At 46.1% G+C, this 20,983-nt stretch overlaps 1 protein-coding gene across 1 annotated transcript in view; it reads right to left on the bottom strand.

Moving 5' to 3' along the window:
- Positions 1-1,192: 1,192 nt before the first annotated feature.
- The window catches only part of AJAP1 (adherens junctions associated protein 1), a 96,976-nt gene continuing 77,185 nt past the window's right edge, over positions 1,193-20,983 (bottom strand). The window contains exons 3-4 of the mRNA XM_088671080.1: positions 9,177-9,264; positions 1,193-1,439 (exon numbers count right to left, since the gene is read on the bottom strand). Coding sequence (XP_088527206.1) covers positions 1,193-1,439; positions 9,177-9,264 — 335 coding nt within the window. The remainder of the gene's footprint in view (positions 1,440-9,176; positions 9,265-20,983) is intronic.

Here is a 20,983-nt window from a genome sequence, read left to right on the forward strand (position 1 = left end):
GGGCAACACTTCCTGGCAGACTGTTGCCTCTCTGTTTTACAATGGGGGGGGCATTTGCCTGTTGTCACATCTAATACAGACACACATTGAAATCTTTGCTCTAGTGTTGAGAATTTTATCACATGCCTGGCTCAGGCCATATAGGGTAAAACTGCTGTTCAGGGTGTACATACAGGATTAGCCAGTGTGGTGCCCTCCAGAAGTTGCTGGAAACCACCTCCCATCACCCCCCCCTTGACCATTATAGCCATGCTGGCTGGAGGTGTTGGGAATTTTAGTCAGTGGAGACTGGAAACTGCTGGGACTGGGAGAGTGGAAGGTGAGGAGGCCAACACTGGGAGGAACCAGAGCTAATGGCAGGCAGAGCCAGAACTAATGATAAGTAGACAGCCACCGAGCTGTAGTGGTTACAGTGTCAGGCTAGGACTTTGAAACCAGGGATCAAATCCCCACACTCAGCCATGATGCTCACTGGGTGACCTGGGCCAACCCCTGCCTCTCAGCCTAACCTAATTCATGGGGTTGTTCTGAGGATAAAAGGAAAAGGACTACATGCACCACCTTGAGGTCTTGGAAGAAAGGTGGGACACAAATGCAATTGTTAATAATAGCTATCATGCCTCCCCCCCCCCTGCTGAGTTCTGCAAAGGCAACACTCAGACTTAGAAGGAGGGAATTGGCAGCTGGTGCTGCCCCCATGGGATGGATGCAGTTAAGGAGGCAGATGGTGAATGACTGAGGGTAAGATGGGGTTGGTGGGGAAGTGCCCCATTCTCCTTTATGGGTCAACCTCTACTGGTTGAAGTCCAGCAAAAAATGAAGGGCTCCACATTGGCTACCACTGGTGTACACAGAGATGTGTGTGGCCCTTTTCAGTCAAGGTATGAGCATAAACATATAGGGGAACCATGCAATTCTATATGGACGCCTGCTTTTGCCAGCTTTTCTAAGTTTCCCTCCAGAGGGAAATGGGATGATGTGGAAGGAGACACTTAACAGTTTTACGTTACTTGTGCTTGTGTGGGAGAAACGGAAGGAAGGAAGGAAGGAAGGAAGGAAGGAAGGAAGGAAGGAAGGAAGGAAGGAAGGAAGGAAGGAAGGAAAGAAAGACTCTATTTTGCTCATGATGTCAACCACCAAATCCAATATCCACTAAATGCAAATGGATGTGTCCGACCGAGCTTCTGCTTCCTTACCTATTTCCATTGAAAGATGTTTTATAATCCCCTGGGGGAAGTATTGTCTCCTCCGCATAGACCGACACCGGCGTCCTCACACATTCATGGGAACACTGTAGCGTCTCATTGTAGGCCGTGAATATATCCAGGTTGCTAGGGACTCTGGCTGGGGTGAAGTCCGTCAGATTCTGACAACTCTCTTCCTGCTGGTTGATTTTACGCTGGTGGCTGTTCCTCCTCGTGTTCCCACTCTGGGCACAACTGCAGGTGGAAGGGAAGAGATTTTGAACAAAAGGAATGGGGTGGTCCGCCGGGAATGCGGCTCAGACACATTTTAGCACATCGTAACAACTAAGGTTCAAGGGATGCGGGTGGCTCTGTGAGTTAAACCACAGAGCCTAGGGCTTGCCGATCAGAAGGTCGGTGGTTCAAATCCCCGCAACGGGGTGAGCTCCCGTTGCTCGGTCCCTGCTCCTGCCAACCTAGCAGTTCGAAAGCACGTCAAAGTGCAAGTAGATAAATAGGTACCGCTCCAGCGGGAAGGTAAATGGCGTTTCCGTGTGCTGCTCTGGTTCGCCGGAAGCGGCTTAGTCATGCTGGCCACATGACCTGGAAGCTGTACACCGGCTCCCTCGGCCGGTAAAGCGAGATGAGCGCCACAAACCCAGAGTCATATGCGACTGGACCTAACGGTCAGGGGTCCCTTTACCTTTAACAACTAAGGTATTGTATTCAAGAGAGTAAACAGTGCCCCTTGTCTGGGTAGGCAGAAAAAGGACCAATCACAATGTGACTCTCAATGAGACTTTGCAAAAAGCAGAATAATTCTTTATCACGCATATATATTGCCCATGGGACTATGTATTGAGATGGGCACCACCTTGGATGGCTTTAAAAGAGGATTGGAGAAAATTCATGGAAGAGAAGGCTACCGATGGCAACCAGCCATGGTGGCTATGCTCTGCCTCCAAGGTCAAGGTCACTAATGCCAATGAATATCAGTTTCTGGGAACCAGAGGGAGGGAGAGTTTTTCTCAGGCTTTGGTCCAACTTGCAGGTTTCCCACAAGCATCCAGAAGGTCACTGCGAGAAAAAGATGCTCTGCAGGGTAGGACCCGAACCAATGGATTCAAATTACAACAAAATAAGTTCCAACTAAACATTAAGAGAAACTTATTGATTGTAAGATATGTTTGAGAGTGGAATGGACTCCCTTTCTGGTGGTTAGAACGGTTCAACAGTGGAACCTTTTCTCACAGAAGGTGGTGAACTCTCCTACATTGGATATTCTTAAAGTAGAGGTTGGTTGGCCATCTGACAGGGATTCTTTACCTGAGATTCATGCCTTGTAGGGGGTTGGATTAGATGACCCTTGGAGTGTCTCCCAACTTTACAGTCCTGTGATTCTATTACAGTGGTACCTCTACTTATGAATAACTCTACTTACGAATGTTTCTACTTACGAATGGAGCTCTGTCTGCCATCTTGGATGCGGTTTAGATAGGATTTTTTCTACTTAGAAATTTTTAAATAGGGTTGCTTCTACTTACGAATTTTTTCTCCCAATGCATTCCTATGGGATTCGACTTACAATTTTTTTTCGACTTACAAATGTGTGTTCGGAACGCATTAAATTCGTAAGTAGAGGTACCACTGTACTAGGCAACCATTGGCCTGATCCAGAATGCTTTCCTTATGTTCTCACAAGGAATTACTTATCTTACATGTTCAGTAAAGAAGGCTCTCAGAACACCAGACCATTTGACTGAAAGGCAAACTCCCTTTAAAGTTCTCAAGGGAGTTCAGGACCTAGTCCCTCAACTGGCTCCTCCAGTAAGAACCATCACATTTTAGAGGTGGAAGGGACTCTAGAGGCCATCCACTCCAATGCACTGCAATGCAGGAATCAAATCTCCAGGCAGCCACAATGTTTAATAAGTGACCTTGGGTCAGTCATAATGCGGTACTGTAAGTTTGTTGGAGGAAAAGGTGGGTTAAAAACCAAAATCTAAATAAATAAGGAAGAAAGATATCAGTTATGAAAGAACAGCAACTCGGATTCCTGGGAGAGAAAACTCTATTATCTCCTGCTAATTATACCTGCAATTTCAAATTTAATTATTATCCTCCAGTATCTGAGTAACGTTGGCCTCTACCAAGTGATCAGGTTTCAGGACTATTTTGTGCATGTATGTATTTATCTAGCATAATCAAATTTGAATTTTAAATGGAGGCCTTAATAAGGAAGGGAAAAATCACAGGCCTGAAGTGCGCAGGGAAGAAAGCACCGTGGATTTGGTATTCGCCAGGATCTTTCAGCATGCAGGATACATCTTTGCCACTCATGATAAACTCAAAGTCTGCCCCTTTCTAAAAACTTGGGAGGCAATTAACTCCCCTTTGTTATTATTCATTATGCATTTCACTCTTCCTGTTTTCTGGTTTAAGTGGGAAAATATCTAAAAATTTGGAAAAAATCTAAAATTACTTCCACAGCCTACATCAAACTTCAGTTTCTTCCTCTTATCTCCCTGCCTTAGCTGCCAAGTATCCCGTTTTTCGTGGGAAACACCCGGATATTAATCCGTATCCTGCTGTTCTCCTGAATGGAGAAAAATCCCGGAAATCCCCCAGATTTCCTACCTGCCAGGGAGCCTCCATTTTGGGGGTCGCTCTGCCCATGTGTGGGCACCGGAAATTGGGCAGAGCGGCACCAGAAGTCGCTTCTACACATGCCCGGTGGCCATCTTGGTGGTGGCCGCATGACGGCAGCCGTCACCAAGGTGGCTGCATGGCGACGGCCGTCACCAAGGTAGCCACCGCCATGCGGCTACCACCAAGATGGCCACCGGGCATGCGTAGAAGCGACTTCCGGTGCTGCTCTGCCCGATTTCCAGTGCCCACACATGGGCAGAGCGGCCTTGGAAGTTGCTTCTACACAATTTCCAGTGCCACGCTGCTGCTGACCCCACATTTTTCAGTGGGAGACTTGGCAGGTATGCTCCCTGCACCCTGCACCATGCTAGTGAAGCATCCCTTAAATAGTGTCAAAAAGCAGCCATTGTGTTCGTGCATAGATACAGGGATGGGATTTCCTGAAAAATTCAATGTGAATTAAATAATAATATTTTTGCGTACATTTGAGTCACACTGTATGCTGGGGTTACATTCCAAGGATAGTGCGCATATGCAAAAATTGCATGCAGCCCAAATTACCCTTTTCTGGCTGGCAGGTGTGGGGAAGCCCCATGGGGAGACCTTTTCCAGTGTCTCCGCTGCCTCCCCTCACTCCTCCACCTGTGAGCGACTGGTGGAAGGGAGGAGGAGGAGGAGAGAGGGAAGCAGACATGTCCCAAAAGGGCCAAAGAAAAAGGCTGGAATGGCTCCTGGAATGGAGTTGCAACAGAGTTTGCATAGCTGAAATTGCGTAAGTTCAATGTGCGTTGGATGTGACTCGACTGTACTGCTTTATTGCCAAAAGTGGTTTACAAGTATAAAACCAATTACTAAAAGAAATGAGCAAGTAAGCAAGCAAATAAACAAACAAAATTAGATCCCCAATAAAACATGGATCCCATCCCCCATTTCCTGTCTCACTCCTTGATTTGGCCAAGAAGAGAGGTGTTGTTACTAGCTTTGCTAAAAATGCAACCAATTCTTGCACGTTATCCACATTATTACATGCATTATATCATTCCTAATATTCTGGCATAATTTTTATATACACACCCACTCGCCAGATTTTCTAAGATAAACAATGCGTAAACAGATTCACAAAGCTAACAATGCTAATTACTTTGCACAAATACCTCTATGTATCCCATAGCTGTAAAATCATGTTGCAGAATTAAAGTGACGTATGGGACTTAATTGCTTAATATATAGATATAAATATAGATATAGTTGCATATATTGTTGCATGTAATGTTCCATAAAATTGGATACATTACATAATCAGATACTACATAAAACCAGTTCCCCGTCAAATTGAAGCTTCTAACTGCATTTAGCTAACCTACTACATTCCAAGCACTGATTCTTAAAAAATTATATTCCACTCTCCCTCCATGATGCTTGGGCAGGGTGTGTGGAAATGGTTTTCCCTCTCCACATTTTACCCTCCTAACAATCCTGCAAGGTAGATTATTATGAGCTATTTGGTGGCAGCCAGTCCTGCATGAGTATGGGACGCAGGTGACGCTGTGGGTTAAACCACAGAACCTAGGGCTTGCCGATCAGAAGGTCGGCGGTTCGAATCCCTGCGACAGGGTGAGCTCCCATTGCTCGGTCCCAGCTCCTGCCAACCTAGCAGTTTGAAAGCAAGACAAAATGCAAGTAGATAAATAGGTACCACTACAGTGGGAAGGTAAACGGCGTTTCCGGGTGCTGCTCTGGTTCGCCAGCCCAGAAGCAGCTTTGTCATGCTAGCCACATGACCTGGAAGCTGTATGCCGGCTCCCTTGGCCAATAATGTGAGATGAGCACCACAACCCCAGAGTCGGTCATGACTGGACCTAATGGTCAGGGGTCCCTTTACCTTTACCTTTACTCCTGCATGAGTAGCCTTCCACTCACGCAGTGCACCTTACCCTTCCTGTTTCGTCCCCCATCCAGAATCTTCTCCAAAGAGATATCCAAACCTCTGGTGCAGAAAATTAGATTGTAGGTAGGAAGCTGCATGGGAAAGGAGAGCAGACCCTCCAAGTCTATCTATTTTCCAGGGACGTCCCTGATTTAGTGAAGCCGTCCCGGTTTCTGAATTGTTTTATTGTGTTTTTATAAAGGTTGGAAGCTGCCTAGAGTGGCTGGGGCAAACCAGTAAGATGTGTGGGGCATAAATAGTGAAATTATCATTATAGCATGGGACGTCCCTATTTTCATCAGAGAAATGCTGGAGGGCATAGGAGAGGAGTGGGGAGTTACACTTTGCAAGCAGGGGTCTGTGGCATGAGCAGAATGACAGCATTGGATATAAGTCATGGTGACTGACCCAGGTTAGCTTCATGGCTGAGAAGGATTTGAACTGTAGAATTGTAAAATTGTAGAGTTGGGCTGAACTCCAAAGGTCATCGAGCCCCAACCCTCTGTGATGCAGGAATCACAGCTAAGGAATCCCTGACAGATGGCCACCCAACCTCTCTTTAAAAACTTCCAATGAATGAGAGTCATCTACCTTTCAAGAGAAAACATCCCACTGGTGAACAGCTCTCACCGCCAGAAAGTTCTTCCTACTGTTTTGTCGGGATCGTCTTTGATGTAATTTGAATCCAGTAGTTCGGGTTCTACCCTCAGGAGGAGCAGCAGCGAACAAGCTTGCTCCATCCTGTATATGGCAGCCCTTCAGATATGTGTAGATGGCTCTCATATCACCTCCCAGTCTTCTCTTCTCCAGGCTAAACATCCCCATCTCCTCATAAGGCTCGGTTTCCAGGCGCTTGTTCATCTTGTTTTCCCTCCTCTGCACACCTTCCAGCTTGTTCATATTCTTCTTAAACTGTGGGGCCCAGAATTCAGGCCTCAAGGAACTTATATGTGGTAATGTTCTAAGAACACAAAGCTACGTTTTAATTCAGTTGGTTGGTTGTTTTCTTCCTCCTGCTGCTTTCCTTATAACATTCAAATAGGATTTGAGCTCACAGATGCCTTTGATTTGGAAGAGGGGTTTTTTGGAAAAAACGCTGGCATATTTCACCCTGGGAATTCTCCTTAATCCCTTTTGACAAGCCCAATGGGGGCAGATGGGGCGATGGAGAGTGATCTGCCTGGATGACTTTTCCAATTTACTTGCAGTCTCTTCATCTGATTCAGCCCCCATCACCTGAGGTGAGTGTCAGAACAACCGGGGCCATTTGCGCCACGGAATGCCACAGGTTTGAAGCTATTAGGGAACATATTTTTCAAGCAGGGAAGAGGCCTGGGAGCAGCCTTCGAGAGAAGGGAAGCTACACAACCTTCTAACTCCTTTGTTTCTCCCAGAGGTGCGTCGCATTATTAGAGTGAGTAAGGCTGACCTCAAAATAGGTCAGATTGACTAGGAAAATAGGTAACGGCAGCAGTGCCTGGAGCTAAGACGTAACCCATTTTACTATATGCATAGTGGATGTCAGAGAAGAAAGGCCTCCAAATGAGGCTGGGTGAAAACAAAAAAGCTTGGAGATGTGAGGCATGTAAAACAGTCTAGTCCTTGCAAGGCATTTAGTTGGGGGGGGAGAGAGAAGGGGGCTCTCTGCTTGAGTGCGGTCATTTCCATTAATTGACTGGGAAAATGCATAAGTAAATTAATTTTTTAAAAACTGGATACATTTCCCCTGAACTCATTGGAAGCTCAGAGGAGATGGAACCTTGCAAAAGAAAGACAGGGCAATTGTAACAGAAATATAGGGCAAAGCAGCAAGGGAGGGAGGATAATCTGTCCTTGGAGGATGCTGCCCACTGTGTCTCTGCATGAGTCACGGCTCTGCTCTTGCTTCTTCCCAAACAGTCAGGAAATGAGTCATTCTGCCTCCAGCCTTGAACCAGGCACATGTGGATATTTTGCTCAACCCCAGTGAGGAGGTGCCATAAAAAAAAAAAGATTGCTCTCAGGGAAGTAAGATTGACACACACCTTTTTCTTGACACAGGGCGCTGCCCTTTAAATCTCTAGTTGAAGTGGCTGCTGTAGCTCCTCCATGGGTCCCTTTGCCCGTCTGCATTCCTGCCATTTGCCACCCTCCCTCATATTTTTGTAATGATGTGCAAGCCTCCTGGTGCAGCAGGGCTTTTTCCAGCGCTCCAAGACAAGGCCAGCTGTGTTACTATGTCTGCTTTGCTCAAAATAATAGACCTCATAGAATCATAGAGCTGTAGAGTTGGAAGAGGTCCCAGTGCAAGGGTTTGTTTGGGGTGGTGGAAGGGCTTAGCCAGCCCAATACCCTGCAAGGCAGGAATCACAGCTAAGGAATCCCTGACAGATGTCCATCCAAACTCTGCTTAAAAACCTCCAGTGACGGAGAGTTCACCACCTTTCCACTGCTAAACAGTTCTTACCATCAGAAAGTTCTTGCTAACACACATACAAACAGCCACCCTTCCTCCCCACTCCTGCATGGCAGTAGGGAGTGTACATCCTTCCCACCACACTAGCCAGCATAATAGCTCTGGGAACAGTGGTCAAGAAGGAGGCATGCAGTGGGTTCTCAGTGTCCTAGTCTGTAACAATCTCCCCATCAGCAGCTCTTCCCAGTTAATTTGCACTGGGGGCAGCTGAGGAGCATTCCCATCTGAGCACTTCAGCCAATCATCTGGGCAGTGGGGGGTGTAGAATGGGTCGTGGAGGCCACCCTGAAGTCAGTCAAGGGCTGCACGAGGTCTACATCCCTCCGATTGCCCACATGGGTCTTCAGGAAATCAAATCAAAGGGAAGAACATGTTCTGACCACCCAAACAGAGGAGGAGTCCACCCCACAATTCCATGCAGGTTGATGCCGAAAGGTGGTCAAAGACTAGGAGACTAGGAAGAAAATCAATGACTTAGCAGAGAAATAATGAAGAAACCATGGCCTGGTCCAGATTTTTGCATTGTCTCTTAAGCAAATAAGATGGGACTGCTGGATCAGGTCAGTGGCCCATCTAGTCCAGCTTCCTGTTCTCACAGTGGCCAACCAGAGGCCTATAGGAAGTGCACCATCATGACAAAAGCACAAAACACTCTCCCCTCCTGCATTTTTCTGCAACTGCAATACAGAAGCATTCCTGCCTGTGACAGTAGAAGTAGGACAGGACCATCATAGCTAGTAGCCTTTGATAGCTTTGTCCTCCATGAATTTGTCCAATCCTTTTCAAACAGTCCAAGTCTCATCGAATTTTATTCACTGGGCTTGCTTTCCACACCACTGGCTAAGGTCCAGGTTGCGACTGACTCGCCAATAGCCTTAGTAGCCCAGTATCCTCAGCTGCTACACAGTTCCCTCCTTTCAACCCACATACAGGCCAAACTCATGTGGTGGAAGGTCCTTACCAATTTTTTAAGACGAGCGTCGTTATCAGAGCAGCAATGACCATGATGAGGGAGACGGTGATGGTGATAATCTGATGGACGGCCAGACCTGTAGAGGAAATAAAAATAAAGGAAGAATGGAGATGTATACTGGAAACAAAAGAAATCTTGGATATGCAGTGAGTGACCCAACCCTCCTCTCTACAAGCACCTAGACCTGAGTGGGATGGGATGTCCAAGCTTCTTCTTGGGCCATCAACAGTGGAAGCTGGTCCATTGTGGTGACATCAGCCTGCCTGTCCTCATGAAAATAGGGCATTTTAGAGGTGGGAGAGTTGGTTTTTGTCTATCGTTTTATTTTATAATGATATATTTTTAAAAATATTATTATTCTAATTTGTTCTCTACCCTTCATCCTAAGGTCCCAGGATGGGTTAAAACAATTCAATCTACATCATTGAAGTATAATTTTATTTATTTATCTAACATTCTTGTCCTGCCTTTCTCCGAAGATGGGCTTCCACCATTTATTTCCTTCTGCTAATGAGGAATGGCCAAGGGAGCTGGGTATGTTTAGCTTGGAGAAATGAAGACTGGTAGGTGATATCTTCAGATATCTAAAAGGCCGTGTCATGGAAGATGGAGAAAGCTTCTTTTCTGCTGCTGCTGCTGCTGCAGAGTGCAGGGTCTGAACCAATGGAATCAAAAGAAATGAAATCACAGCTAAGCATGAAAAATAACTTTTTGGCATTAAGAGCTGTTCGACAATGGAGCAGATGACCTTGGAGGGTGCTGGGCTCTCCTTCATGGGAGGTATTTAAACAGGGGTTTGATGGCCATCTGTCTTGAGCTGTGATTCCTGCAATGCTGTGGGTTGGACTGGATGGCACTTGGGGGTCCATTTGAACTCTGCAGGTCTATGATTCTATTTCAAAACATCATTATAAAATGCAAAATTATACACACACACACACACACACACACACACACACACACACACACAGTTTAAGTATTGGAAACAGCTGTTTAAAATCCAGTTTGCAATGATAGCAACCCAGCGATCAGCATCATCTGCACCTTGGTTTCCAAAGGCATGTCTGAAAAGGAGAGTCTTAGCCTGCCAGTCGAAGGAAAAGCAAAGAAGACTTAATTCTAGTTTTAGTTTGATCCTGAGCCCCCAAGTGCTGCTTTGTGGCATAAATACGGCATCTGTGCTTCTGTTTGTAATGGACCCTGTGAATTCAAACCCTGCATCCAGCCTTGCTGGGACCTGGGAGTTGTAGGTGTGCTCTCTATGGGGGCCTAGACCTTGTCCTCTACAAATTGTTCCAAGAGGGATTCTTCATAGATGAGTATAGACAGAGAGTCCCATGTTCTTGTCGTTTAGCCGTGTCCGACTCTTCGTGATCCCATGGACCAGAGCACGCCAGGCACTCCTATCTTCCACTGCCTCTTGCAGTTTGGTCTAACTCATACATTTAAAAAAACCTATTTATTGATATTAATTCATAGCTATACAAAAATACAAACCCATTACAAAGTATTTTTTTATAATATTCTAAGATAAAATAGCAGCTTAGTTGAAAAAAGAAGAAAGTCAAAAAGAAGAAAAGACCAGAAAGAAAGAAAGAAAGAAAGAAAGAAAGAAAGAAAGAAAGAAAGAGGGAGGAGAGAGAGAGAGAGAGAAAGAGAGAGAGAGAGAGAGGAAGGAAGGAAGGAAGGAAGGAAGGAAGGAAGGAAGGAAGGAAGGAAGGAAGGAAGGAAGGAAGGAAGGAAGGAAGGAAGGGGGAACCCTTTGGCAGTGCGTCCCAGACTTGATTCCCCCACATTTCATAAGACGGAGAAATCCAAGAGACGGTGAGCTCAGAGGAAGCAGGTATCATCACACTTCGCAGCTGCAAACCAGTCACCCTCTGCAGCTGATGGCTGTTGTGACATGCCTTAACATCCGAGGATATTTCCTGTGCCATTCATGCAGAGAAGTGTCATAACAGCAGCTATTTTGCCACTTGTGTCTTTCTTTGCCTTGCCGCAGTGGGCCACCATCGGCAACAGTCATTCATGTTGATTAACTCCTCTCTGGGCCATCAGCAATACTATATGATCAGCTTAACACAGACAATTGGAGCAATCTCAGTCCCAGAGAGCACTAGAGCATTGCCCAATCTTCTACTGCTTAGGCTTTCAGGTAGAAGCTAGCCATTTCATTTGGATCAAATTGTTACCCACCCCTCAAAAATCTGTTCCTCTTCACTGCCATTATTTTTTCAGAGGATACTTATTTTATTTATTTACTGCATTTATATGCCAACCCATTTCTCCAAGGAGCTCAAGGTGACGTCCATGGTTCTCCTCATCCCTCATTTAATTCCCACAACAACACTGTAAAGGTAGGTTAGGCTGAGAGACAGTGAGTGGCTCCCAAGGTCAACCAGTGAGCCCAATCCACTACAACACTCAAAAATAAGACAGCTGCAAGCTGCCTTCTCTTAAGCTCAAACTCGGGACCTTCAGATTATGAGACTGATGCACTGCCTGTTGTGCACAGCTTTTATGGCTGCTTCTTCTATTAGTCACATTGATAATTCAACCCACTTGGCCATCACAACACTGTATAGCCAGCTGGATTTGCCGCATTATGACATAATAATAATAATAATAATAATAATAATAATAATAATAATAATAGTAATAATAATTTTTTATTATACCCAGATCGGCTTCCAACAGAAAAATGAAATAAAACAATCTATTAAACATTAAAAGCCTCTCTAAACAGGGCTGCCTTCAGATGTCTTCTAAAAATCTGATAGCTGTTTTTCTCTTTGACATCTGATGGGAGGGCGTTCCATAGGGCGGGCGCCACCACTGAGAAGGCCCTCTGCCTGGTTCCCTGCAACTTGGCTTCTCGCAACAAGGGAACCGCCAAAAGGCGCTCAGCGCTGGACCTCAGTGTCCTGGCAGAACAATGAGGGTGGAGACACTCCTTCAGGTATACTGGACCGAGGCCATTTAGGGCTTTAAAGGTCAACACCAACACTTTGAATTGTGCTCGGAAACGTACTGGGAGCCAATGTAGATCTTTCAAGACCGGTGTTATGTGGTCTCGGCGGCTGCTCCCAGTCACCAGTCTAGCTGCCACATTCTGAATTAGTTGTAGTTTCCGGGTCACCTTCAAAGGTAGCCCCACATAGAGCGCATTGCAGTAGTCCAAGCGAGAGATAACTAGAGCATGCACCACTCTGACGAGACAGTCTGCAGGCAGGTAGGGTCTCAGCCTGCGTACCAGATGGAGCTGATAAACAGCTGCCCTGGACACAGAATTGACCTGCGCCTCTATGGACCAGTCCAGAATGGCTCCCAGGCTGTGCACCTGGTGAGTGATGTCAGTCTCAGTATACCACCTTTCTTTTCCCTTGCAATGTGTGCTGGGAAAAAGTCAGTGAAGAAAGGAAGTGTTGTTTGCAACTGCCGAAAATTTCCTTTCGGTTGTAACTGAAAGCTCCCTGTCCTGTTACACAGGTGCAGAAGAAAGGAAGGGTCAGCAGCAGTGATTAATTGCGAGAAGCCCAGAATCAGGACCCGAGCGCAAGAGCACTCTCCCTTCCTGTGGTTTCCAGCAACTGATTATCAGAAGTATACAGCCTCCAGCCAAAGTATCATCACCATGACTAGTAGCCACTGATAGCCTTTACGCCCTTGAATTGGTCTAATGACTTTCTCTAATAACCATTTGTCTAAACGGGCCGTGACCTGCCCTGGGATCTTAGGGTGAAGGGTGCATGATAAATTGTAACAAGAGGAAGAGGAAGAACCATAGAGTTGCCCAGATAGCTCAGTCAGTTGAGCACGAGACACATAATCTCAGAGTTGTGAGTTCGAGCCCCACGCTGGGCAAAAGATTCTTGCATTGCAGGGGTGGACTAGATACCCCTTGTGGTCCCTTCCAACTATTATTCTGATACCTAATAATAAGTTCCCAGCAGCCCTGGCAATGACTAATAGCTACACCACCTAGGCAAGTGGGTGATGTTGGTAGTAGTAGCTGAGAACCCTGCAAATGCCAGCAAGCAGAGATGCCTCTTAGGAAGCACCATAGTCCCTTCTGCCAAGACGCATCGCAAGTATCAATCAAAGGCTCAGAGATGTGGATGCTGGCAATCTCATATAATAAAAGCCAAGGTCACCTTTGTTAGCGTGAGTCACTGGGATGACTGCTGCCAAGCTGTTTGGGTAATGATAGCTGCAACGGACTCTTTATTTTCTTGCTCTCCTTCAAGTTGTTTTGTTAGGTCGGGTAGTCTGGAGGAATAACAGGCGACTCAGACACATACAAAACATAACATGGCTAGGAATGGGGATCCAGAGAAGGTAATTACAGACAGGGGCTATGAGAGCGGAACCACTGACCACCAGAGAATTTGCCAAGGCCATCAGAGCTCCCTAGCTATCAGGGGGGGGGGGAATAATAACAATTTGAAGGGGAAAAAAGAAGAAGGATTTTCAAGGGGGTTGCTGGGTCTTTTCAGCACGAAACTCAGTATTTTCAGCAAAAAGTTCTGGATTTGGACCTCCGATCCATATTAGGGAACATTTCAGTTCTCTCAGTTTTCCACTTCTACAACCTTAAATTTACTTCTTCATATTTCTGCAGCCATTTGTGAAATTTCTTTTTTTTAAAAAAATTTCCTCCTGAACATTCATTGGCTTTTCAGTGCAAATTTCTCCTAATGAACAGATTTATTTATTTTTTTATCTGGATTTTGTTTTGACGAACAGGCAGATATTTGCAAGTGATATAGTGCATTTTAAAAGTTGTTTTTCACAGATATCTCTGTTGGTATGCATGCTTTCCCCTAATACACCGGTATGCATTGTTCCAGACATTGTTCCACACATTATTTGGTTGGAACATGGCATGGCAAAATTAAGATACATGCAGGTTTGGGAGAATGGCTGTATTCTCAGTTCTCATGCTGTTTTGGAAAGCGCAAAGTTGATAAAATTGGCTTTCGATGCAAACTGGATAGCTGAAAAGCAGAAACAGTAATGCTTCTGAATACCAATATCTGGAAGCCAACATATAGTGGCCACTGTGAGAACAGGATGCCAGACTAGATGGGCTACTGGCTTAATCCAGAAGGTTCTTCTTATGCTCTTATGGGTTATGCTCTTAGTCATGACACTGCTCCCTGAGCCCACCCAGTTACCACAATTTTTTATATTGTTATGATGATTTATTGATAGTTCCTTTTTAAAAGTTCTTTAAAAACTTAGTTGTAGATCACCTACAGCAGGCACACCCAACTCCCAAGAGACTGCTATCTACTCCCAGTATAAAAACACTGTTGCTGAGCTTTTTTTAGGGGAGGAGAAAGCCATATATATATAGGGGAGCTCATAGCTGCCAAGTCTCCCGTATTCCCCGGGAAACCCCCGTTTTTCCAGCTGTTCCCAGCCGAAAAAACTGATTTTTTTCCCCAGTTTATTCTGGCGCTGTGGCCATTTCGGAACTGGGCGGAGCATGCTCAGAAGCGACTTTTGATGCTGCTTTGCCCAGTTCCAAAATGGCTGCAGCGCGACTTCTGGTGCGGCGGCCATTTTGGAACAGGGCAGAGCACCATCAAAAGTCGCTTCTGAGCATGCTCCACCCAGTTCCAAAATGGTGGCAGCGCTACTTCCGGTCTGCTACTTCCGGTCCAGTCCCTTATTTCTCAGGCCGGAACTTGGCAGGTATGGGGGGAGCTACCGTAAACAACTGCAGTAACAGAACTCGCCACCACAAATTGAAAAAATAAATAAATACGCCCATTTGACGCAACACTGAAATACGGAGAGAGCATAAGGGGACAGAGCCGTTCACTGCTTTTCTTTCCTTTCACAGCAATCGCTGTTGGGCATCCGTGGCCTAGAGGTTGCCCTATATAAAGCAACTATCTAACTAGCACTGATACAAAATTCTACTCAGAGCAGAATCATTTAAATAAATGGATTTCACTAACATGTGCAGTAACATTCACTAACCTTCTGTCATTCTATGATTCTATGAACATGCCCATTAATTTCAATTCTTCTGCTCCGATTTGAACTTGGTTGGATAGAACTCAACAACAACAACAACAACAGCGCTTCCATAAACAGGAGCAGTATACCAGATGTTGTGGGCAAGCAAAGGTGATGACTTCCATCTTCATATTCTACTTGTGAGCTTCCTCGACACATCTGCTGCCCACTGTTGGGAGCAGGTTGCTAGGGCTGAATGACAAGATGTGCCAAATTGACTGGAGTCCCACTATCAAATATAATTGTTGGTCTCTCATGAACATTTTGATAGCCTCTCCTCTCTTCCTCTCCCTTCTGGAAGCACATACATACATACATTAATTAATTTTTTTTACAGCAGCACACTTTGCCTTTTTATCACTTTAATTGAACATAATGCCAGGCTCAGCCAGCCAGATCAGCAACTGTCCATAAAATCCCCTATTTGTTTCCAAAGCTGAGGGACGAATGACACGTTCCATCTCAGCCTCATGCCTTTAAAGTCTGGCGGCTGCCTATGCCAGCCCCAGCCAGGAGGGAACGATTTGCAAGATTGGAGTTTTGAGCAAAAGGAGAGTGTTTAACTCTATCCTCCGCAACTCCCTTCAGACTTATATTTCCATTGCATATCCCTTCTGGGTGGAAAACAATTTGTTTTCCAGAAGGTCGGGGGGGGGTGGTATTTGCAGAAGGGGTTGATGGCAGACAGGAGAAGGGTCTCTCCACTGCAAATTGCACCCTCCTTGCTCAGTTTTCTCACATGGTTTTAAAAGCACAAAGCAGAAATCAAAGATGTGGTTTTGCACTACTGCAGGGCACAGGGACTCCCAATTCCCATCAGTTCTTGCCAGCATGGTGACTGGTCAGGGAATGATGGGAAATGTAGTCCAAAAACATCTGGTAGTCCAACATGTGGAGGACCACAGGGCTCCCACTCCTGTCCAAATGTAAGGACAACAAGCATGAACACCTTACCAGTAGTATTTACTCTCCTGCAATAGGCATCTGGTTGGCCACTGTGAGAACAGGATGCTGGGCTAGATAAGCCTTTGGCCAGATCCAGCAAAGCTCTTCTAGTATTCCTAAGGGTTCAGTTTTGGAGAAAAGGCTTATAATGGCAGTGAGGGGCTGCTCACACTAAGGAAAAGCCCTGCTGAGTCAGGATGAATGATTATTTAGTCTAGCGTCCTGTGGCCAACCAGATGCCTCTTCTGGGAAGCCCACAAGCAAGACCCGAATACAAGAGCGCTCTCGCCTCCAGTAATTGGGATTCAGAAGCATTACTGCCTTCTCCTCCTAAGCCACCAGTTGTGTTGATGGCCTCAGTGACATATTCACAGCAGTGGAATTCTGGCTGGTGTCACTCATTCTCCCCTGAATGCCTTTAAAAGGGATAAGCTAAAGGTAAAGGGACCCCTGACCATTAGGTCCAGTCGTGACCGACTCTGGGGTTGCACGCTTATCTTGCATTATTGGCCAAGGGAGCCGGCGTATAGCTTCCAGGTCATGTGGCCAGCATGACAAAGCCGCTTCTGGCAAACCAGAGCAGCACATGGAAACGCTGTTTACCTTCCCGCTGTAGTGGTACCTATTTATCTACTTGCACTTTGACGTGCTTTCGAACTGCTAGGTTGGCAGGAGCTGGGACCGAGCAACGGGAGCTCACCCCGTCAAAGGGATTCGAACCGCCGACCTTCTGATCAGCAAGCCCTAGGCTCAGTGGTTTAACCCACAGCGCCACCTGGGTCCCATTTAAAAGGGATAGTAGCCTGGCATTACCCTCTTCTCCCTTCCAGAACTACTGAAGGAGTCAAACTGCAGCCCAACTAAAATGCCTTGGCCCCTCTGTATCAGATACTAAATTGGGAGTTGGGTTTGTGGTTTGCCCTCATAATATGGCCTTAAAACAAGTAAGAGAAAGAACAGGGGTGGCGGGGGGGAGGGGAGGTGATGTGTTTGCAAACCATTTCCTAGAAGAAACCATAAGGCAGCTCTAGAGAATGCAAATGTGTGTCTTTTCAGAGAAGGCGTGCAGTTCTGGGAGACATGGAAATGGCCATTTTGCCATGAGGGCTGGCTTGGGTGTCCTGATGGCTTTGCTGGGCCTCTGTGCTTGGAGGCAGTAACGCGTCTGAATACCAGTTGCTGGAAAGAGCAGGAGGGGAGAGGGCTCTTGTGCTCAAATCCTGCTTCTAGGTTACCCACAGGGGCATCTGGTTGGCCACTGTGAGAACTGGATGCTGAACTAAATGGGTCATTGGCCTGATCCAGCAGGCTCCTCTTATGTTCTTTCATGGCCATGACTTCGGCTGCTGGGATAATTGTTGTTTCAATGCTCTCCCTTTAATGAGATACGGCTGTTCCACCAAAAGACCTTCCCCCTGGGAACTGCTGCCCAGGAACTTGAAAGAGTCGCAGTGGGGAAGATATTGCCTTTCCGCTTCCAAACGGGTGTCCATTTTCCTTCCAGCTCTCAAAGCAACCTAGCAATTTCCTCAAACTTTCCTCAGTCCTTGGAGACTTTAATGAACCACTGAGATAACCACTCTCCTCCCGCTGCCAGGCTGCATTAAAACCCCAGTCGGCTAGCAGCTGGACCCTAACTTAGCTTGGAGGTGTTTCTCTGTTTACAGATGAGGCTCTTCCGCTCTTGCACTCCTGGGAGTAAATTAAACCAGGAGATTTGACACAGCTTTGAGGCTGGTATGTACCGCGAAGGGCTGCATAAAAAGCAAAAAGGTGTTTCAGAAGCTCTGAGTGTTAACAAGATTTACCTTGAGACATTACTCGTCACTTTGAGAGCTGGGAGCGTAACTGCAGCATCAATTTGCCTGCCCTGGAGTTCCAGGGACCTCCCACCACCACCACCTCTATTAAGAACATAAGAAGAGGTCTGCTGGATCAGGTCAGTGGCCCATCTAGTCCAGTATCCTGCTCTCACAGCAGTCAACCAGATCGCTGTAGGTAGGGCTGCCATATTTCAAAAAGCAAAAGTAAAATTCCTGACGCCTGCAAAGGTGTTGAGCTGTTTTCTTAGAAAGATACCAAGAAGGTGGAGCTCCCCAAAAAAACCTACCCCCCCCAATAGTGATGTCAAAGTTTTGGAGCTGTTTTCTCTGCTTTTTCCATTGTATTTCCATACATCCGGGTTTCCCCTGACATTTTGCGGATTTGGCAAATTCCCCCCTGACGCCGTTTTTACAACCGAAAACCAGGACATGTCAAAACCAGGATGTATGGCAAGCCTAGTTGTAGGAAACCCACAAACAGGATGCTGTGTACAAGGGCACTCTCCCCTCCTGTGGTTTCCAGCAACTGAAATTCAGAAGCATTCCTGTATCCTACCACGGAGGCAGAGTATAGCCATCATGGCCAGTAGCCATCAATAGAATTCTCCTCCATGAATTTGTCCAATCCTCTTTTGAAGGCATTCAATTTGTACCCACCCAATTCTACACCATGACCCCCCAAGCACTGGGCCAAACTTTCTGCTGAACTCTCAATCTGACTCCTCCTACCGGTAATCAGAAGCAGTTATGGAAAACAAACACCCCTGCTTGTGTTTCCATCACACACCCCTGACTTCTACCTCTCCCACCAGCACTATCCAGTGACTGCGCTGTATTAGGTCAATGAGGTGCTGCAATTGAATGACCTGCTGCCCACACTAAGCCTCTAGTTTAGCTTTTGAAGAACTGCTACATTTACAGGATGTTGATGCCTTGTTCAGTTAGGTGCTGTCCACACTGGGTTAGACAGGGACTACTTAAGAATGTATTTACCCCTGGCATCTCCAGGTAGGGCTGGGAAAGACTCATCTGTAGAGCCTAGGAGAGCTACTGCCACCCAGTGCAGGCAGCTTATTAGTCTGCTGTTTCCGCCTCTTAGGAAGTTCCATCCTATTAACACTATTGGTTGGTGTAATGAGTTTGTGATTTGCATTACACTGAGGACTTATCCACACTTACCTTCCCTCTGCTCTTGCTAGGCATGGTCCGTGCTTTAAAGCTCCATGTCTTGAGCACACACACCCCCGCACACCTTTTTATTTATTTTTTGCTCCAGAGCTTTCCCTGCAAAAAAGACACTCTTTAAAGCTCAACTGGAGCAAACAGCAATCCATGGACACTGAGCTTTTAAGCACAGATTTGGGTCTGGGAAGAGTGGGGCAAAGGGTAGTTGGTCTTTAAGGTGCTACTGAAGGATTTTTTTTTATTTTACTTCGACCCAGACCAACACGGCTACCTACCTGTAGATAAGCCCTTAGTCAAATCATTGGTGCTTTTAGCTCTTTTTTCTGCACTATATCATCCACACTGACTTGCAGTGGCTCTTCTGGCTTTTGGACAAGAGACCTTCTCAGCCCTACCTGGAGACATAGAATCATATAATTGTAGAGTTTGGAGGGATCCTGAGGATCATCTAGTCCAGAGATCAGCACCTTTTTCAGCAGTTAGGCGGTCCACTGTCCCTCAGACTATATTTGGGGGGGGGGAATGAATTCCTATGCCCCACAAATAACCCAGAGATGCATTTTAAATAAAAGGACGCTTTCTACTCATGTAAAAACACACTGATTCCTGGACCGTCCGCAGGCCGGAATTAGAAAGCGATTGGGCCGGATCCAGCCCCTGAGCCTTAGTTTGCCTACCCATTATCTAGTCCAACCCCATACAAGGATCAAACCTGTGGCCATGGCATTATCAGCATCACACTCTAACCAACTGAGCTGTCCAGGCTGAGTAACGGAACCTGGGATCTTCTGTATGCAAGGCAGATACTCCACTACTGAGCTATGGGTGCTCCTAACAAGACACAGGAGGCTACTTTGCACCAAGTCATCTAGCTCAGTGATGTCTACACTGACAGGCAGCAGCTCTCCAGTATTCCAACTAGCTGCCTTTTCCTGGCCCCTGCTTGGAGATGTTAGGAGTAGAACATGATACCGTCTGCATGCAAAGCATGGGCTCTATCACTCAGTAACAGCCCTTCCTGTTGTTGCTCCAAGCTCTAAAAGAGTAGAGGCTGAAGGTACCCCCATGATCTTCATTTATGGGAGTGAAAAATATTGCTTCTTCATACTCTTAGGTCAGTGTTCTGAACCCAGAAATAGGTTATTGTGAATTTCCAATAAAATGAAACAACACCACACAAGTTGTTGTAGCAATTCAGCCTATTGGGTGATGGATGGATGGCTTCCAACTCCAGGTGAGACATCACAGTTCTGAATCAGAGAGAGAGGCAGTAAAAGTGAAGAATACCTACTAACCTTAATGATCAGTGTGGGAAGCCTTGCTTGTGATTTCCCCACCAGCGATAGTTCATCATCTTCTCTTCTAATGCCCGAGATAGGAATGTCTCAGTGGATGTTCAGCTGGGAAACTCCCTCCCTTGGGAAGTGTGACTGAACCAGCCACCTTGATGGTCTTTAGACAGCAGTTAAGAACATCTATCTTCAACCAGGCGTGTGTGTGTTTTGTTTTTGTTTTAAAAATGTTGAGTTTCATTGTATTACGGTATGTTGGGGACTACTCTGGGTTCCACTGAGATCAGACTCATCATTATCATGAAGAATTCAGGGAGGAAAGTTCTAATCTACTCCTTTTCTTAGGCTATTTTCACACCATGCATTTTAAAGTGCTACGATACCACTTTAAACTACATGGCTTCCCCCAAAGAATTTTGGGAGCTGTAGTTAGTTAAGGGTGCTGAGAACTCTTAGGGTATCCCAGGCATAGGCAAACTCGGCCCTCCAGATGTTTTGGGACTACAACTCCCATTATCCC

This window comes from Zootoca vivipara, chromosome 6, assembly GCF_965207765.1.
Source record: "Zootoca vivipara chromosome 6, rZooViv2.hap1.1, whole genome shotgun sequence".
In the NCBI taxonomy this organism is placed as follows: Eukaryota; Metazoa; Chordata; class Lepidosauria; order Squamata; family Lacertidae; genus Zootoca; species Zootoca vivipara.